Source organism: Capsicum annuum, chromosome 11 (genome assembly GCF_002878395.1).
Source record: "Capsicum annuum cultivar UCD-10X-F1 chromosome 11, UCD10Xv1.1, whole genome shotgun sequence".
Lineage (NCBI taxonomy): Eukaryota > Viridiplantae > Streptophyta > Magnoliopsida > Solanales > Solanaceae > Capsicum > Capsicum annuum.
This window is the reverse complement of record NC_061121.1, coordinates 70,984,409-71,004,945: the sequence shown is the minus strand read 5'-3', so window position 1 is coordinate 71,004,945 and position 20,537 is coordinate 70,984,409. Positions and strand designations below refer to the sequence as shown.

Genomic DNA, 20,537 nt, shown 5'->3' with positions numbered 1-20,537 from the left:
ACAAGTCAACACGACGACAAGTCAACCATGGACAAGCATTACTTTTGCCTCATTATCTTTCCACAGGGAGGGTGAGAAAGTTGCAGGTGTTGGTCATTATACAAAAGATACACAGATAAGGTAACAGAAGAGCACCAAACCATTTTGCAAGTCAACTTCCTGAGACAGAGCAGTGCGACCACGAGAACCTTGTGAAGGACAATCATTTGACAAATGCCCTGCTTGCCTGCAGTATGCACAAGAACTTTGTGCTCTGGAATTGCCTCTTTGTGCACTGCTGGATGATGTAGGGTTTCCTCTTCCTCTGCCTGGCAAAAGAAACCCAGCTACAGTCAGTCCTAAGGAAACAAGTATATCACTTTAGAAATTAAGTTCCTACAGCGACAAATAAATCATCATATTCATACCAAAAGTCTCAGATTGTTTGATTACTATGCACTCACCAGTCTTTCCTAACTAAATCGTTAATTGGAAAAAAAAAAAATTACTCAAGTACATAGAATAGGCTGAAAGTTTAGTTGGTTAGCTGATGGCAGCCAAAATAGTCGACAAAAAGTTCCTAAATGAAAGTCAAATGATTAATGTTGAGGAGGAGACTGCTCTTTGACTATGCTTTTCTAGTTTTACTTCTTGAAAGTGCAGTAGTTTGAAAGTCATGTACAGAAGCTCTGTGTAAGAGAACCTAATTACGGCTAGCATTTAGTCTAATAAGATAATTGTGGAAAGTTGTAAGAAAACTTGTAAAGAAAGGTTAAAACTTAAAAGAATTTCAATAAAATGAAAATAAGTTGTATTGATTGTTATAATGATTGGATGATGTCCATCTCTATACAAAAGATCCTACTCGTGCATATGACCCGTAGCTAGAGGCGTAAGGGGGTTTATCCGAAAACCGTTCTCCTACACTATATATAAGGTCATACACCACATATGACCGGCAGCCAGTGCGGAAGGGGATTCATCCAAACCCTGTTCTCTTACATTATATATAAGGTCAAATTCAATTGTTAGGTATATATATCATGTACTTAATTTGCTTGACACAGTTCAGAAGCTTGGCTCAATGGGAAAGGGGGTTCAAAACAAAATTTCCCCAAGGTCACTGGTTGACTGGTTCCAATTCTTGGTCACTACAGTACCAACTTTCAGCCATTAAAGTACCATTTTCCAGATTTCTTTCCATCTGTAGAAGTAAGGCCAGTTACTCGTTTCTATCGTCCATTCTTTTACACTTAATTAGTACAAATAAGAGAATATACTTCTATTTGTTTAAGCACATTAAATTTAATTGTCATAATAATACTTCAACTGTAATTTTATTTCTCTAAACAATGTTCCCAATAACAAAAAGTTTATAAAAGAAAAGGAAATGAGTCACGTGGTTAGCAAATAGTTTTTGAATAATATAAAAAATATTATAACCATATAGCATCATTATGATATTTATTATATCTTTCAAAAAAATATTTTTGTTTCAATTCAAATTTTAAAGAATATTTTTCAAATCAAATTCAAAAACTAACACCATGTAATTCAAAAATTATCTATCAATTCAAATGTGATTTTCTACAGCCTCCATTCCCTTTTAAGTGGTTTTCTAGCCTTTTACTGTGTTCTAAAATAAGAAATCAAGACGGTATTAATTTATATTTTTTTAAAATTATCCTTAGGTAGGGAAGAGGGATAAGTTCAAGTATCTCGGGTCCGTGATCCAGAGTAACGGTGAGATTGACGAGGATGTCTCGCACCGTATTGGGGCGGGCTGGATGAAGTGGAAACTCGCATCGGGGGTGCTGTGTGATAAGAAGGTGCCGCCCAAGCTTAAAGGCAAATTCTATAGGGTGGTAGTCCGTCCGGCCTTGCTGTATGGAGCGGAGTGTTGGCCAGTTAAGAACTCCCACATCCAAAGAATGAAGGTGGCAGAAATGCGGATGTTGCGCTGGATGTGTGGACTGACCCGAGGGGATAGAGTTCGGAATGAGACTATCCGGGAGAAGGTTGGTGTGACTTTAGTGGAGTGTAAGATGCGGGAAGCACGATTGAGATGGTTCGGACACGTGAAGAGGAGGGGCATAGATGCCCCGGTCCGTAGGTGTGAGAGGCTAGCGTTGGATGGTTTTAGACGGGGTAGGGGTAGACCGAAGAAGTACTGGGGTGAGGTGATTAGGCGGGACATGGAACAGTTACAGCTCACCGAGGACATGACCCTAGATAGGAAGGTCTGGAAGATGCGAATTACGGCAGAGGATTAGGGCCAGTTCGGGTCGCTAGTGTAGGGATAAATTGGTGGGGGTGTATTCCTGTTATGATTCCGTATTCAATGTTCCGTGTTCCGTGATCCATGTTTATTACGAATATGTGTGCTTTCCTCTGCTTTATATTCCTGCATTCCTGCTTTACTCTGTTTTATATTCCTTATGGGTGCCGTATCTATGTTATGTCATCTGCTTCTGTGCTGTACTATGTGTTTGTGTGATATCTCGTGACTTGAGCCGGGGGTCTTTCGGAAACAGCCTTTCTACTTCATCAGAGGTAGAGGTATGGACTGCGTACATCTTACCCCCCCCAGACCCCACTAAGTGGGAATACACTGGGTTTGTTGTTGTTGTTGTTGTTGTATCCTTATTAAGAGAATACACGAAAATTTTAAAAGAGACGATGGATCATCGAAAAAGCAGGAAGAAATGTTAAAAGAGACAAGACAAGGCGAGTTAAAATTTGGATAGGTTAAATTTAGTTTTGTCCATCGTTCTGCCCATTTATCATGCTGCAAGCCTTTCATACTTACTTTTTTATATTTTAAACCTCCTTAGTAAAAAACATGCCTTTGCCACCGCTGGTAGCATACTTCCCAAGCAAGTCACCATTACCGGTGTTCCTTACAATGTTCTCTTCCCAAACAAGTCACTACTTCCAATGTTAGTATTCTCTTCACAAATAAGTCACTAATCCCTGTGATACCTAAGATGTTTAAATAGGCACAAGAAGTCAAGTTGAAGTGGACAAGGACTGCAAGTCCTAGTATGGAAGTCATTATTAACTAGTGCTAGTACTCCCCTCTATCCCATTTTATGTAATATTTTTTTTCTTTTTAGTCGGTTCAAAAAAGAATGACATTTCTATATTTAGTAGCAATGTAACTTTAAACTTCTAATTTTATCCTTAATGAGATGATTTATAGCCACATAATCTTTTCTGGCTGATTTTAGACCGCAAGTTTCAAAAGCCTTTCATTTTCTTTTAAACTTCATGCCTAGTCAAAATACTTTTACATATTGTTAGAGTGAGTTAGATTCCCACATTGATTGGAGAATGAACTGGTGGTTTGCTTATATGGACTTGGGCAATCCTCCCCTCATAAGCTAGCTTTTGAGGTTGAATTAGGCTCGAGTGTATTATCTTTACATGCTATTAAAGATAGATCCTTCCTCATTTGGGCTTTCGGTCCACGTTCCAATCGGGTCTAGACTTGAAGGGGGGTGCTAGAGTGGGCTAGAGTCCCAACCCCCACATTGGTTGGGAATGGACTGGTAGTTTGCTTATATGGACTTGACAATCTTCTCTTCATGAGCTAGCCTTTGGGGTTGAGTTAGACCCAGGCGTTAAATCCTTACACATACATGAGGATGGAGGGAGTATTTCAAATAGTTACATACCATTGTATTTATTTAGTTCGTATGTTCTGTTCATTCTAATATGTCACACATACAAAAATGTTTTACTTTAATACATTCTTATTGCTTGGCCTAAATATGAGATTAACCACTTATTTTTTTGAAACTGGTAACTTTATCTATTTCTGTAATGATCCAAACAGTACATAGGTTGCACTGAAACCATCTTTACAAAAGTACCCTATACACTACTGCACTGCTATTACAATGAGTCTAAAAACAATTACAGTGATAGAGTCATTTGAGTACATTTGATTACATCAAAAACACAAGGTCAAAATACAATTCAGCTGGACTTGCTCCATACTATTCTCTATGCTCTCATAACATCTGAGATTCCTCTTCATCAAAATTGTCCACCAGATGCATGTTGGGACTATTCTCCATCTTTTCTTATTCTCGGCCAGCATTCCTATTTCCTCCCAGCTCTACAAAGCTTCTGTGACTTTCCCAGGCATGGACCATGAGATGTTCTCGAGGCTTAAGAATAGTCTCCATAGTGTGCTTAACTATTTCTACAATTTCACCATAAAAAAAACATCTGGGGCATAGTGTTATTCTTCTCTTCATCAAGTTATCTTGCGTGAGCACTGCTTCCATGGCCAACAACCAAAGTATGCAACCTTGTGGGGGATTTTGACTTTCCATATTTGTTTCCAAGCCAACTATAAGTCTGGTGATCAACCTGGTTCAACTTCCTGTAAGTTGCACCCACTTTGGAAACCCTTTCTTTAGCTCCCTGCCACCTTAAAATATCAATTCCAATCTCCAATCCTTAAAAATGACCAATGATGTTTACGAACTTTGTCACCCTTAGGATTTCTCAGTCATTTAAGTGTCTTCTGAAAGTGAAGTTTCATTCTTGTGGTGTCCATGATTCTGCTATAGTACCTTGTTGGTTTAGAACCAGATTGTGAAAGTCTGCTTCATGCCAATCATCCTTCCAGAAGCCTGTCTTTTCACCATTCACTACTTTGATTTTTAGTGTTTGGTTAGAACTCTTCCCATAAGGCTCTGATAGATCTCCACAAACTCACCCCATATGAAGTGGTGACTTCTTTGGTCATCCAGTTGTCCCCCTCCTCATACTTAGCTTTAATCACCCTACTCCACAGAGTCTGTAATTCATTAGAGTATTTCCAAAGCCATTTCATTCTTAAAGCCTTGCTTTGTTGCTTGAAAATCTTGATCCCCATACCTCCAAGTCTTTTTCCCTTTATCACTGCTTTCCACTTGTCTAGGTGATAACCTTTTCTTTTTTCCTTTTTTTTTGAAATTGGTAACGAGTTATATTCATCAGTACCCTAAACGGCCTGGTCTATCATATCTACAGATACAACATCGAACAAAAACTTACAAAGAGGCTAAAAAGTCTAGTAATGATTAAACATCATCAACTAACTGTTCTTTACACCAAAAATAAAGAAGAAAAATGCAGGAGCTCAGGAGCTCTTGATCTCTGGATTGAACTAGTTCTACCTTCAAAACATCTTGCATTTCTCTCTTTCCAAATTGTCCACCATATGCAAGCTGGAACATTCTTTCACCACTCTTTGTGATAAGTTTCTCCTTGTATATTGTTCCAACTGCATATTAGGTCAAAAGTACTCTGGGGCATCACCCAAACAATTTGAGCTAGAGCTGCAAAAAGTTGCCATAGTTGTATGGTAAATGAGCAATGCAAGAAAAGATGTTCATTCGTTTCAGCTTCTTGATTGCACAAAAAGCACCTAGAACAGAGCAGAAAACCCCTTCTTTGAAGTTTATCATGAGTGAGACAAGCTTTCCGTACTACTAACCAAGTAAAACATACCACTTTGGAAGGAACTTTTGCTTTCCATATCTCTTTCCGTGGCCATGGTTCGTTGATCTGCTCCAGATCAATTAAGTAGTTGTAAGCTGCTTTGACAGAGAAAACAGACTTGGCGCCGCCTTTCCAAGTGAGAAAATCCTGCTCCTCCTTTAGGCCGGAAACTTCAAGCTTACCCAAGAGATCTGTAACTCTAGGAATCTCCCAGTCATATAGGAGCCTTCTAAATACAATATTCCACCCTTGTGGAGTCTAAAGCTCTTAACTGTAGCATTAGGAGAGGATAAAATAGTGAACAGATCATGGAAATAATCTATTAAAGGCCCATTCCCTAACCAGTTGTCTTTCCAGAAGGAGATTTTCATCCCATTGCCCAATCTAACCCCTGTATTTGCTATAAACACCTCCAAAGATTCCTGATGGATTTCCAATTCCCCACTCCATAAGCAGAAGTCACTGGTTTAGTAGTCCAGTGACCCAATTGTTCATGTTTGCACTGTATAACTTCTCGCCATAATGCTTGCTCCTCAATGTAATATCTCTAAAGCCACTTCAATAATAGACTTATATTTTGTAATTTAAGATTTTTGATTCCCAGTCCTCCCACCTTCTTACTAGAGATCAGAATATTCCACTTGACCATTTACGTTTGCTGCCCATGTTCCCTTCCCAAATAAAGTTTCTTCTCAGCTTGTCGATGCTTTTCCTCACCTTGTCAGGAATGGGAAAAAAAGACATTACATAGGTGGGAAGAGAGTACAAAACAATACTGACCAGAATGACCCTTCCCCCTAATGACAAGTATTGGGCTTTCCATCTTGCAAGCCTCATTTCACATCTATCCAGTACCCCTTCCCAAATATCAACAGCTTTATTTTTTGAGACCAAAGAAAGACCCAAATATTTTGTAGGTAGAGCACCCAGCTCACAACCTAAAATTCCGACCCAAATATTTTGTAGGTAGAGCACCCAGCTCACAACCTAAAATTCCGGCAAGAATGTAGCAGTTTGGGACTTCATTGACAGGAAACATTTGGCTCGCTCTCCAGTTTACATGAAGTCCGGAGATACCTTCAAAAACAGTAAGAATCACTCTCAACTGCATCAATTGAGAAGGTTCTGCATCATAAAGTATCAAAGCATCATCTGCATAAAGAAGATGTGAGATCTCTAAACTATTTTCCCTGTTTTGAACAGTGAACCACCTCAAATCACCATTAGTTGTAGAGATTCTCAACATACTGCTAAGTCCTTTCATGGCTATGATAAAAAGAAAAGGAGAGAGTGGGTCTCCTTGCCTTAAACCCCTTTTGGATTGAAAAAATCCTTTAGGGGATCCATTAATAAGAATAGAGAACTTCACTGTACTGATGCAATAGTAGATCCATTTATCCCCAAAGCCCGTTGCCCTCATAGTATTGATCAAATTCTTCCAGTTAACATGATCGAAAGCTTTCTTAATGTCTAGTTTACAAAGGACGCCAGGTTTCTTATCCTTCTGCCTAGTATCAACATATTCGTTTGCAATAAGGGAAGCATCAACAATTTGTCTACCTTTAATGAAGGCCGTCTGGTGTTTGCTTACTATCTTCTCAATCACCTTTTTCATTCTTTCTGCTAAGGTCTTAGAGATAATCTTGTAAATACAGCTAATCAAGCTAATTGGAATATAATCTCTCAACTCTTTGGCTCCATTTTCCTTTGGAATAAGAGCCACATATGTAGCATTAAGACTTTTCTCAAAAAAAGCATGAGAGTGAAAATTTCCCATAGTCCGGAGGATGTCCACCATCAGAAATTCCCAGCAAGCACTGAGAAATCCCATTGAATAGCCGTCGGGACCTGGGGCTTTGTCTTCTATACATAATTTGATACTGTGAAACACCTCCTGCTCTTAGAAAGGCCTCTCCAACCATAATTTTTCCTCATCAGAGATTGAGCTCTGGATGATAAAGCTGGGCCTCCATGATTCAGATTCAGAATACATCTGTTTGTAAAAAGTGATGATTTCTTCTTTGATGACATTTGAGTTGCTGACTTCCTCTCCCTGGATCTCCAGTTTGTCTATAGTATTTGATCTCCTATAAGCATTTGCCATCTTGTGAAAGAACTTAGTGTTCTTATCTCCCTGTTTTAACCATATAATTCTTAACTTTTGCCTCCAAGAAGACTCCTCATATTTGGAAATTTCATCAAAGTCCATTGATAAATTGGCTTTGTGAATCCATTCACCATCAGTAAGGTTTCTTTGTCCTGCAAAATATCAAGATTTGTTAGTTGGGCCAGCAACTCTGACTTTCTCCAGATTGCCAAATTTGTCGGCATTCCACTCCTTTAGTTTAGCTTTCAACAATTTCAACTTCGAAGCTAAAACAAAGTCTGAACGGCCTTGAACTGCAAAAGAGAGCCACCAAGATTTAACCATATCTTTGAACCCATCTACCTCCAACCACCAGTAAGCAAACTTGAAATAAGACTTCCTTTGGTCCCAATGTCCACAAGCAAGTTGGATTGGACAGTGATCTGAAACAATTCTGGGCAACAAATATTGCCTGATCTTGCTAAATTGTTCATCCCATTCAGTTGAAAGAGAAACCTATCAATTCTTGAAGCAATACCTTGGTTGTTCCCTTTATTCCAGGTGAAGGAACCTCCGGAAAGAGGAGGATCTACTAGCTCAAGTTCATTGATTGAGTTAGAAAACTCCTTCATAGCTCTTGTGAGATTGTGGGTGTTGCTTCTTTCGCTAGAAAATCTAGTAGTGTTGAAATCACCACAAATAACCCATGGTCCATTAAATAGACCCCTTGAAGCTGATAACTCCCACCATAGTTCTAACCTCTCCCTTCTGTTGTTTTATCCATAAACCCCTGTGATGAACCATGTGAAGTCTTGTCTAGAGTCAGTGAGCTTATAGGTAATACTTTGACTGCCCGACTCAACCAATTCCCCATCCAACACTCCTTTATCCCACATGATGAGAATGCCTCCACTAGTTCCAATAGCCTCAAGGTTGACAAAATCTACCCATCTGTTACCCCATACATGTCTAGCTATGTTGGTCATATCCCCTTCTATTTTTGTTTCTTATAGAACCACCACATCACATCTCCATTTCTTGAGTGTTTTAATTAATCCCTTTTTTACCCCATCATTCAGTCCCCTCACATTCCATGATAGAATGTTTATCTTCATTAATCCACTTTGAGATTGTCCCTCCCCCTAATCCTTGGTTGTCCGTCTTAGATCAAACCTTTCAATTGTTTCTACCCCTTTGGCTTGAATTCAGGTGTTGTGCCTACTAAAAATTTTCCCATAAGAGACAGAGCATCCTCTTCACACCCTTCAAACTCAACTCCGAATTGTTTGCTAAGTTTGATGATGTTCAAGTGCACCCACAGTGAAGCTTTTGATTCAACCTTTTCAATGAGAAGTTCAGTAGAAGGAATATCTTCTATATTGCATGGTGATGGTTCCCATATAAGACCATCTGTGAATCCCTTTCAACCTCATGGGAAGTCTCCCCTGTTTTAATGGGGCCAGAGATATCCATCACTTGGATGGATTGGGAGTTTGAGACTTGGTTTTGTTTAGTATAAAAATCAGGAACCAGAGAGAAAAGAGTGAGTGGAAGAAAAGACTTCCAGTTGCATGGGATCAAAAAATTCTGTCGTAGGTTCCAAAGAGGGCACAGACAAACATAATAGGCGGTTCAATTTTCTCAGAACTGGTGATTTTTAATATGGCTGTTTTGCTGATGGTTGTCTTATTTATTGGGCTTAATGGAACTGGCCCAATAGCTGAACTTATCTAAACCAATTGAACTTCTTTAAGAAAGCATGTGTCAGCTGACTCTTCTCCACGTGTGAGGTGTTTAAAATTCAAACCCTCGTCTCTTCCCAAGGATTGTACCTCCCTAGCCCTAGCCTCAACATAGGGTCTAGAAGGCCCTGTTTCTATATTTTTCGATAAGCATCGCCGGACCCTAGCTGGAATTTCAACCTAGAGAGAGTGTATAGAAATACCCTTTATGTTCTATCTCCACCGTTCTGGGAATCGAATTGGGTGAGCCTTTGGCCTTTATTCTTGCCCATCTTAAATGATTTTTTAGAGTTGATTCCCCTTCCATCTCGATTCATCCACCACAATAATCTCCAATTTCTTTCATGACAATTGGGGTCCAGAGGCTGAGAGGAAGCCCAAGAATCCTAACCCAAGACCACTCGAGACTAACTTTTTCATCGATGCACCCAGAAGTTGGTGTCCACCATGAAAGGTCTAGTGTAGCTTGCCGCATACTCCAGTGGCCAAGCTTGACTTGCTCTGCTGAGGCTCGGGAAGGGAACTCGAAAAGAAATTGAAACCCATTCATGTCGAAGACACCCACTGTGTTACCCCATTTGCTTAACACCCATCTTCTCACTTTTGCTATGGTGGGAACAAGATAGCAATCACCAGAAAAGCAGCCCACTAAACATCTGTTGAGGATGTCCTCCGAAAGACCAGAAAAACCAACAATCTTTATACATCTGTTATCGTTGTTCGAAATTTTCAGATTCCCATTTTTTGTCGGCCATCTGTGTCTTGTGGTAGTTTCTGCAAGGGTTGAGCTCATCTTTGGTGGTTGTAAAATTTCCTTCTGTATTGGCGAACCCCTCCTATTAATGAACGCTTTAATTTTCTGTGCTAACATATCCCATCCCCCATTAAATACAGACTCTGGACTAATAATGATGGATCTTCGTTGACCTTGCACTGCTATGATGCTAATGAATCTCCCTGCCCTATTAAATTTCTGAGAACTTGGAAGGGTGCTCATTCATTCTCCATCTTTTAACTTTGTTACCGCTGGCTTTGGACGCGAAACATAATAAATGACACAGCCAGAGTAAAACTTTCTAGCTTAAAATCATGGTTCTTAATGATAACTTACTCCTTTCGACCCAATCGTACCAGAATTCAGAAGAGGAGTAGCTCTCGGTGATGTCATAAGTTTTATCACTCGCCCGAAAATATAATTTGTTGTCCGAAGGTCCATTCATCGTACCAGTTTTGAGAGAGTAAGAGAGGTGGTGAGAGCTAAATAGGAAAATTTAGTAAAACAGTAATCACAGGATGTAAAAACTGAGTTATTTGGAAGAAGAGGATCAATTCCTGCAAATCTACCAGAAAAGAGAAGTTCTGCAGTCCTAGAAAGTAGGAGCGAGAGTGTCGTTGATAAATGTGTCTGGGAGCATTTTTTTTTAGTCGATAACCTTTTCTTTCCTAGAAACTTCTCCTGATGCTATCCAACCTATTGATACAATTACTCCATTCCATATTTCTATGGATTTGGATTTGGTACCCAGTGGCATACCCAAGTAGATGATCGGTAGGACACTAACTTCAACTCCTAAGATAGCATCCAACCCTTTCATATTTGCCACCTCATTAACAAAGTACAAGAAGCTTTTCTTCCCGTTGACATGTAGTCCAGAGATTCCTTCAAAGAGTACCAAAATTAGTCTTATCATTTTTAATTGATTTTCTTCAGCTTAACAGAATATCAATGTGTCATTTGCATATTAGAGATGAGTAATTTCCAAACTCTCACGTCCAGCTCTAGCAACTTCAAACCCCTTAGCCAACCATTATTATTGGCAGTTTTTATCATGTTGTTTGATCCCTCCATGGCTAAGATGAACAAAAATGGGGCGGGTCGCCTTGTCGGAGGTTTCTTTGATGTAAAAAAACACTACTGGTGATCCGTTGATAAATATGGAAAACCTTACTATTGAGATACAAAATTTTATCCACTGAATCCATCTTTGTCCAAACCCCATCTTTTCCAGGACACACATAAGAAAACCCAGTTGACATGGTCATATGCTTTCTCGATGTCCAAACAACAACAACAACAAACCCAGTGTATTCCCACCTAGTGGGGTCTGGGGGGTTTAAGATGTACGCAGTCCATACCTCTACCTCTGAAGAAGTAGAAAGGCTGTTTCCGATAGACCGGGGGCTCAAGGCACGAGATACCACACAAACACATAGTAAAGCACAGAAGCAGATTACATAACATAAATACGGCACCCATAAGTAATATAAAACAGAGGAGAGCAGAGGAAAGCACACAGATTCGTAATGAAACATGGAACACGGAACACGGAATCATAACAGGAATAAAACCCCCACCAAGTAGTTCCCTACACTAGCGACCCAAACTGGCCCTAGTCCTCTGCCATAATTCGCGTCCTCCAGACCTTCCTATCTAGGGTCATGTCCTCGGTGAGTTGTAACTGTTCCATGTCCCGCCTAATTACCTCGCCCCAGTACTTCTTCGGCCTACCCCTACCCCGCCTAAAACCATCCAACGCTAGCCTCTCACACCTACGGACCGGGGCATCCATGCCCCTCCTCTTCACGTGTCCGAACCATCTCAATCGTGCTTCCCACATCTTGCACTCCACTGAAGTCATACCAACCTTCTCCCGGATAGTCTCATTCCGAACTCTATCCCCTCTAGTCGGCCCACACATCCAGCGCAACATCCGCATTTCTGCCACCTTCATTTTTCGGATGTGGGAGTTCTTAACTGGCCAACACTCCGCTCCATACAACAAGGCCGGACGGACTACCAACATGTAGAATTTGCCTTTAAGCTTGGGCGGCACCTTCTTATCACACAGCACCCCCGACGCGAGCTTCCACTTCATCCATCCCGCCCCAATACGGTGCGAGACATCCTCGTCAATCTCATCGTTACTCTGGATCACGGACCCAAGATACTTGAAATTATCCCTCTTACATACCTCCTGTGCTTCCAGCTTCACTACTACCTCATTCTCCCGCCTCACGTCATTAAACTTGCATTTTAACCTTGATGTCCAATTTACATAAATTCCTGGTTTCTTCCATTTTAACCTTGAGTCGACAACTTCATTAGCTATTAACACTGCATCCATGCTCTGCCTTCCTTTAATGAATGCCATTTGTTGGGAGTTAATCAATCTAACCAAGATTCTTTTTAATCTAGTTGTGAGAATTTTGGAGATTAACTTGTAAACGTTGCCTATCAGAGTTATAGGCCTAAATTCCATCAATTGTTTTGCCCCTTGCTTCTTTGGAATCAATGCTATGAATGTAGCATGAAAATTTTCTCAAATATCCCATGATCATGAAAATTTTGAAGAGTCTTCATTACATCTTGCTTTACTACCTCACAATATTTGATGAAGAAACCCATGGTGAATCCGTCTGGCCCTGGTGCTTTCTCAATAGCACATAATTTTAAAATATTCAGCACCCCTTCCTCCTCAAAATTTTCTTAGTGGTTCATTTTTCTTCTTCTGACAATACTGGACAATTTGTGAATTGGCTAGTAGGTCTCCACTGCTCATTTTCTGAATATAGCTGCTGGTAGAAATCCACCATCCCTCCTTGAATTCTGGCCGGGTTATTAGTTAGTTCCCCATGAATTAGCAACTGGCCAATATTATTATATCTCTTATGTGATTGCCATTCGGTGGATAAACTTGGTGTTCTTGTCCCCTAATTTTAACCACAACCACAAGGATCTGGATCTTTGTCTCAAGAGATCTCCTTATTTGTTAATAAGCTTCTCATACTCTAGTAGTAATGCAACATTTATCTTTGATTCTCCTTCTGTCAGTTTCTTGTTAACCACTATAGCCTTCAATTCTGCCAGCTTGTCGAGCAATTTCTTTCTTTGCTTGCCCAGTTCCCATGTTCACCTCTACTCTATTCTTTCAGTTTGTTTTTCAGAGCTTTTAGTTTGGAAGCTAAGATAAAACCTAGACTTCCATTGAAGCTAAAAGAAGTACACCATTCCTTGATTTTATCAATGAAATGTTCGATGTTCAACCACCAACTTTCAAACTTGAAGTAGCTTTTGCTCCTATTCTAGTCTCCACCTTGAAGGCCAATTGGAGAATGATCAGACACTAATCTTTGTAGAGGGAATTGTTCAAGTTGCTAAAACATTCATCCCATTCCTCAGAGAACATGATTTTGTCTATTCTTGATGCTATGTCTTGATTATCACCTTTAAGCCAAGTGAAGTTTGCATCCTCCAGTTGTAAATCAATGAGGTTCATATCCTCAATGAAATCTAAAAACTCCCACATCCCTTTTGTTCATCTACAACAATTCTTTTTCACTAAGATGAATCTGACAACACTAAAGTCTCCACAAAGAACCCAAGGTCCTTCCATTAAGCCTCTAACAGAGCCTATCTCTTCCCATACCAATCTTCTCTCTACATAATTATTAGGTGCATAGACCCCTGTGATGTGGCAATTGAAGTTTTATAGAATAGCTTCAAACTTGCGAGTTAGAGTGTATGCCCCTTTCTCCAAAGCTTCCCCCTTCCATACCTGTTGTCCTACAACAACATAATCCCTCCTCTTGTACCACTGGCCTCCAAACATGCCTTTTTGGTCCATCTTCCCCCATATCTGAGTAACTAACCCTGTGATGTCCCCCTCCAGTTTGGTTTCTTGAAGGCAAATAATGTCTGCCTTCCAATCACCCATCAAACTCTTGACTTAGTCTTCTCTTATCCCTATTGTTCAATCCCCTAACGTTCCATGATACTAGTTTGAATTGCATCACGTAATGGTCAAAGTGTTTCTCCCTTTACTCCTTGGACCCCCACTCTTGAATTTTACATCAAAAGCAACCAGGGTTTTTAGCTCATGTGCTCCTTTAAACTTTATCTTCTTGCATGCAGGTGTCGCCAACATACTTCTTTCTTGTCTAGCACAGATTAACCACATTACAGGCAACAAAGATTTCGAAAAAGCTTGGAGGGGTTATCTTTTATGACTTCAACCTCCCATTTACACAATGAGAATTATGTGATAAAGCCAAGATTTTCATATAAAAACCATGGGATCTTGCAAATATCATAATTCTAAGAAACAAGAGTTAGTGTTTCTTCGGAATAAAACCCTTCGAGAGGTTTGAAACCAAGGATAAAGACAGATCCAAGTTCACTCATTATCCACCGGAAGTAATTGATCCACTTTGGCATGAAATCTTTAGGTATTCTTCGTGACTAATGAAACTTCTAAGATTCACTAATACACCAAGGAGTATAATGGTGATGTTCTTGGGATGGAAGATCTGCCTCTAACCCATTATACTTCTGATATGCCTGCATCTGGAGATGGCATACTGGAAGTAAAAGAATGACCATGTTCTATATATTCATAATTCTTTCCACTAGAAGCTTGTATTAGAATAAGAAAAGGAATGTACTTAGTCTCCTACATGGAAAAAGAACTATAATGTAGTGGCTATATCTAGGTTCAGTGTAATAATGTTGTCAACACAATTCAATAATACTTCTCCCCTTTGTTTGCTTCATCAGGTCGCTTTGACTCTGGAAGGTCAATGACTTTCTTGTCCAGCAACTCATAGAGAACTGCGGAGTCATCGGAATCAAGGAAAGGATGGGCCTTCGCTTCTAACTCCTTCAAGATTGGCAGGCTTTTCTTCAGTATAAGAGTAAGACCCGGTGCAATTCTCATTTCCGATGTTGGGCCCCATATTAAAATGCCATCGCACCCTGTGCAATTAGTGGACTTCATAGGAGCTCTGTAATTGTCTCTGTTTTCAGTTTCTTCTAATTAACACTTTTGGAGGTGGCCAGCATAGCCCTTAATGCTGGGGAATTCAAAGTAAACAGTTTAAAACAATATCCTCACTTTTTGAACTAGCTTTGGGGGTTAAGTCCAAGGTCCATAGCAACGATGGGTTGGTACATTGAATTATCTCATAATGACTAGACTTGACATTTTTTTCCTATTGAGTGTTGTTAGTCCGTTTATGGATTTTCCATGTGAGAGCCATTAAGATACGATGTATAAAGTAAGCTCCAGTCAAAGGACTACTTTTTGAGAATTAAGGCCATAAGCAGATTTTTGGATATATAAATGCCGATTAGCCAGGATCACCTTTTGATAGACCTACATCTTGGATAGTATGTTTTAACAGGAGGAAATGGGTGTCCTGAAAAAGTTAAAAATAAAAAATGTGGCTGCTCGATCTAGAAGAAGAATATCGAGTAATGGTGGTCGTAACTTGTGAGCTAATTTGGATCAAATAGTTGTTCAAAGATTTAAAATTTAGAGAAATCAATCAATCATATGGAACTTGTACGGATAATCAAGCAGCCCTTTATATTGCATCAAATCTAGTATTTCACGAGAGGACTAAGCACATTGAAATTGACAATCACTTTGTTAGAGAAAAGATACTCTCAGAAGATATTGTTACAAAATTTGTGAAGTCAAATGATCAGATTGCAAATATTTTCACCAAGTACCTCATTGTCCTTGTATTAGTCACATCTGTAACAAGCTCGGTACATACACTTATGTGCACCAACTTAAGGGAGAGTGTAAGAATAGAAATAGACAGAATAGAAATAGGATTGTATAGAATCTCCTATATGGACAAGGATTATAATGCGCCATCTATTTCCCTGTGTAATACGTAGTCAATACAATTCAATAACACTTTCTCCTTTGATTCTCACAGCTTGCTCATTAGAGATGGTGGTGTCTACTGTGATGCATTTATCCCCCTTCTGGAAGGGCCCAGTGCAGGTTAGCCGCATAAACCGACGAAAGTCTAAAGACATCAAGGTGATAGCCATCCAAAATATAGTGTGTACACACGGTCATATAGACCTCCACGCCGACAAACGTGGTTAGTCACATCCATAACAAGCTCGGTACATACACTTATGTGCACCAACTTAAGGGAGAGTGTAAGAATACAAATAGACATAATAGAAATAGGATTGTATAGAGTCTCCTATATGGACAAGGATTATAATGTACCGTCTATTTCCTTGTGTAATACGTAGTTAATACAATTAAATAACACTTTTCTCCTTTGATTCTCACAGCTTTCTCATTAGAGATGGTGGTGTCTATTGTGATGCATTTATTTCTTTGACTTATCCCTGCAATAGTTATGTTAATTGGTAACTTCACATTTACCATGTATACTTAGATATATTTTACTTAACTTCAAATCAAGAGATAGTACTATGGGAATGATCAAATATTGAGTGAAATCATGCTCCATCTGCATAGGAAATGTTTTCCCTCCAAGCTTTGGGAGATCATTTTCGATTAAATTCACGTTAGTACTAAGCAAACGTTGCTTAAGAAAAGTCCTTACCTATTCCAAAAAATAGCCTTACTTAAATATATACCACTTAAATATTAAGGCTCTCCCGTCATATCCTCGCATTGAGAAGGAGATTTTCCTGAGACAAGAAGACAAGTATCGATCCCTCCCAAATGCAAGCTCTATCGCTAGCTCAGGCTTGGTAGGCCAAGCTTGCTCGCAGTAACCAAGGCCTTAGGTAACAAAAGCAAGAGACAACAAATAACGGGCCATCATGAGGAGTTTTGGGCAAGCCAACCTCTTCCTGTGATGGCATCACGCAACGAAGAGAATGAGTTACTTGAAAGGAGCCCTAGACTTGACATATGGTATTACGATCATAGGAGTACTCGTTTCAAGTGTTTTGCAGATGATGATTAGGTTGGTTGCAGAATTGACAACAGATCTATTGTAGGCTATTGGATCTCTGTTGGTGGGAACCTGGTATCATCAAGGAGCAAGAAGTAAAATAGTTTATCTCGATCCAGTGCAAAATCTGTGCACATATGGCTATGGCTCAGTTCACGTGTGGATACATCACCTTTTAATCGAAGTTGGTTTGAAATCTTTGTCGCCAATAAAACTGTGTGATAATCAAGTTGTTCTACACATTACCTCAAATTCAATGTACCACGAAATGATTAAACATAATGAGGTTGATTGTCACCTTATTTGTGGGAAGATTCAAGTGAACCTAATCTTCACTAGCTATGTAAAGGCAAGAGAGAGATTGGGTGATATATTCACAAAAAATTCTACATAGAAACCGCACAGAATATCCTTGTAATCATCTGGTTTAAGATTTATGCTACACCATGGTAGGAGAGTATTATAGAATTTTTTATAGTTGTACATTACCTTGAGTTTTTCAAGGTTTACAGCACTACATTACCTTGTATATGATAGTATATTTGATTTGTAAGGATTTCTAATACTTATAAATGAAATTATCGAACCCGCAAGTGCAAAAAATTCATAGTAGTAATTTAAAGCAACTGAAAAGCTATGTTACTCGGACTCTTCAATGTCAACGGGTGCATGTCGGATTCACCAAAAGTAGTGTATTTTCAGAGAATCCGACACGAGTGCAACATCAAAAGTGAAGAGTCCGTGCAACTTAGCTGAAACGTATCCAACTTTTAGGGCATTTGATTTTGCCTTGTTTTTTTTTCCTTCTTTCTCTAAGAAACAATTGTGTTTGGATTTGGTCCACGGAGAACTGATTTTAGGCCTCATTCAATCAATTAATTTTGGTTTGTTTATTGAGAAAAAAAATATCACTAAACCACTAGAAGATTTTAAAGCTTTCATACGGGTGAAATTAATTAGACTAAAACTGACCAGATGATTTGACTGCTACCAATCGTACTTCCAAATGAAACCTTTAACGATTAAAGAAAACAATCAATCTAGACAATAATTCACTTGGGACAATAATGCAAAGGGATTTCAGCTTTTGCAGAGAGTGGTCTCACCAGGAGCCCACATTTTTCAATTAAAAGAACACCACACTACGAGTTTCGTTTTTCTTGAGTTCACTTTTTACGTTTTGTTTTCCAACCATTTTTCGGAAGAACAGAAAATGCATGTTCTCTTATAGAAAACAAACCATTTTTTATAGACCTTAGGTACTGCCTCAAAAAGAAAAGCAACTATTGAAGTTGCACATGAAACTACAATAAAGCAAAAAAGCACTAGAGGGGTTCCTTACATACCCAAAGGGTTGGAACTACTGCGAGAACCAGTTCCGCAAATTTCTACAAGCTGCCTAAGAATATCATCGCATCCACCAATGCAACCTGACAAGGTATACAAGCTATTTGTGGTTATATTACTGTATTATCTACAAGCAACAATAAATTTCGTTGATGGGTTTAAGTTAAACAACTAATAATAGGAACATTATTTTGAAGACATTTTAGTATTTCTATGATAAGAGATAATTCCTTGCAGCATGTGACAATTTACTCTTTGTCAACGTCTCCTCTCCTATGACAATTAAAGAAATAGAGTTTTATTTCAAAAAACAATGGAAAAAAGGCTATTGAATAAACTGAACTAGCATATACAAGGAATTCATATACAAATAAGTTTATCAACGGAAAAGAAATTGCACATGTCAAATGGATCAGAGAAGGCAGGGTTCCCCTATAAACTATTCGAGCTAAAATTGATTATTGCTCCTATACGTTCAAACTATCTATGGGATATTGGGCATCAAAATTTGGATATTTCTAGACAGGAAATAATTCTTCCACTTGTCATTCCCTTCAACAAGAAAAGACCAATTCACTCTGTTTCGAATCAATCAAGGGGAACATTTCTAATTCTTAATTTTATAAGGTTGAATAAAAATTCGATTGACCACTTGATAAAACTGCTATGCCTAGTGTGACTCATTAGTTATTTTAGGGTTAGGCTTAAAAAAGACTAGCCCACATAGTACGAACTAAAAATTATAAAACTAATAACCAACATGTCACTTCACATTATCTGGATCTAAGGAACCAGTCAATCTATGATATATAGGTCATATCTGTTTTTTTTTTTGATAAATAATTTTATTGCTTCCTCTGTCCTATTTTATGTATCACACTTTCCGTTTTAGTCTGTCTCAAAAAGAATGTCACCTTACTGTAATTAGTAACAATTTAACTTTAAAGTTCCATTTATAACCTTAATGAAATGATTTACAACCACACAAATTTCTAAGGATTTGTTTTGGACTACAAGTTTCAAAAGTCGTTCTTTTTTTCTTAAACTCCATGTCAAGTCAAATGGTACCACGTAAAATGGGATAGAGGGAACAACATTTGGTAGGGTGGGGTGGGAATAACCCCGTAACCATATAGCAAAAAGAAGAGACCCTACACCAAAATATGGTTCTTAACAAAAGAGTTTCAATATGCAAAATGGGACCTCGCAAGTACACCAAAGTAAACTAGGTACAGAATACTACACTTCATTTTTGCAAAATCAAGTTCCACCCTTTCAAAAAGCCTCATATTTCTCTCTTTCCAAATGACTCACATGATTATTAAGGGGCAACGCTGATACAAGCACAAGGAGCACCAAGAGTACAAGGTATTATCTAAGGGTCAAGGCTTCGGAATTAGCAAGCAATTGAAAACTTTTTAGAGTATTTTGAAGCCTTGGACAAGAGAAGGAAGGAGGGGAACTTATACACTCAAGAGGCGCCTCAAGTGAAGGGCATTGACATTTTACACTCCAAAGTAACACTCAAGAGGCGCTCCAATTCCCTCTCTCATTAAGGGCATTTTTGTCCATTGAATGAAATAGTATAAATGTTATGCCATCTTGTTTCATTTTTTACTATGAATTTGTTTAGTATTCCGTGTCTCGAGCCGGGGGTCTATCGGAAACAGCCTTTCTACTTCTTTAGAGGAAGAGGTATGGATTGCGTACATCTTACCCTCCCCAGATCTCACTATGTAGGAATACACTGGGTTTGTTGTTGTTGTTGTTGAATGTAATAGTATAAATAGACCATTTTACTTCTCTTTTCATTAGACTTTTGATGACATTGAATATTACTCTTAGTTTGTAACTTGGTCTTCTAGTTGGTAGCTTTAGAATCCGAAATTGAAACCCTAATAGCAATTAAATTGGTTTTCACTTATTTTGGGGAATTTGGCAAGAAAGGTGTGCTTGAGGAAGTGTGAGTCCTTTGGGTCACCTAAGAGATTGGTTTGAACTTTCATTTGTGAGGTGTGATTGGAGATTTGATACATCTCCTTTTGTTAATATGAAGTAAGGGTCACTTTACTATCTTTACATTTTGGCATTCTTCTTCATCTCTTTTCTTCTTAGTGTGTTGTTCTCTCTTTATGTGCTTGCTGGTTTTT

The 20,537-nt window shown here is 38.8% G+C and overlaps 1 protein-coding gene across 6 annotated transcripts in view; it reads right to left on the bottom strand.

Moving 5' to 3' along the window:
• LOC107847643 (DNA topoisomerase 3-alpha) overlaps positions 1–20,537 on the bottom strand; it is a 97,854-nt gene that overhangs the window by 6,982 nt on the left and 70,335 nt on the right. For 4 of the 6 annotated variants that reach the window (XM_016692028.2, XM_016692024.2, XM_047398795.1 and 1 more), the window contains 2 exons: positions 18,387–18,470; positions 141–308 (listed from right to left, as the gene is read on the bottom strand). In XM_016692028.2, the coding sequence (XP_016547514.2) occupies positions 141–308; positions 18,387–18,470 (252 nt within the window). Of the gene's footprint in view, positions 1–140; positions 309–18,386; positions 18,488–20,537 lie in introns of those variants that run through there. The other 2 variants (XM_016692030.2, XM_047398794.1) reach the window with 2 other exon arrangements.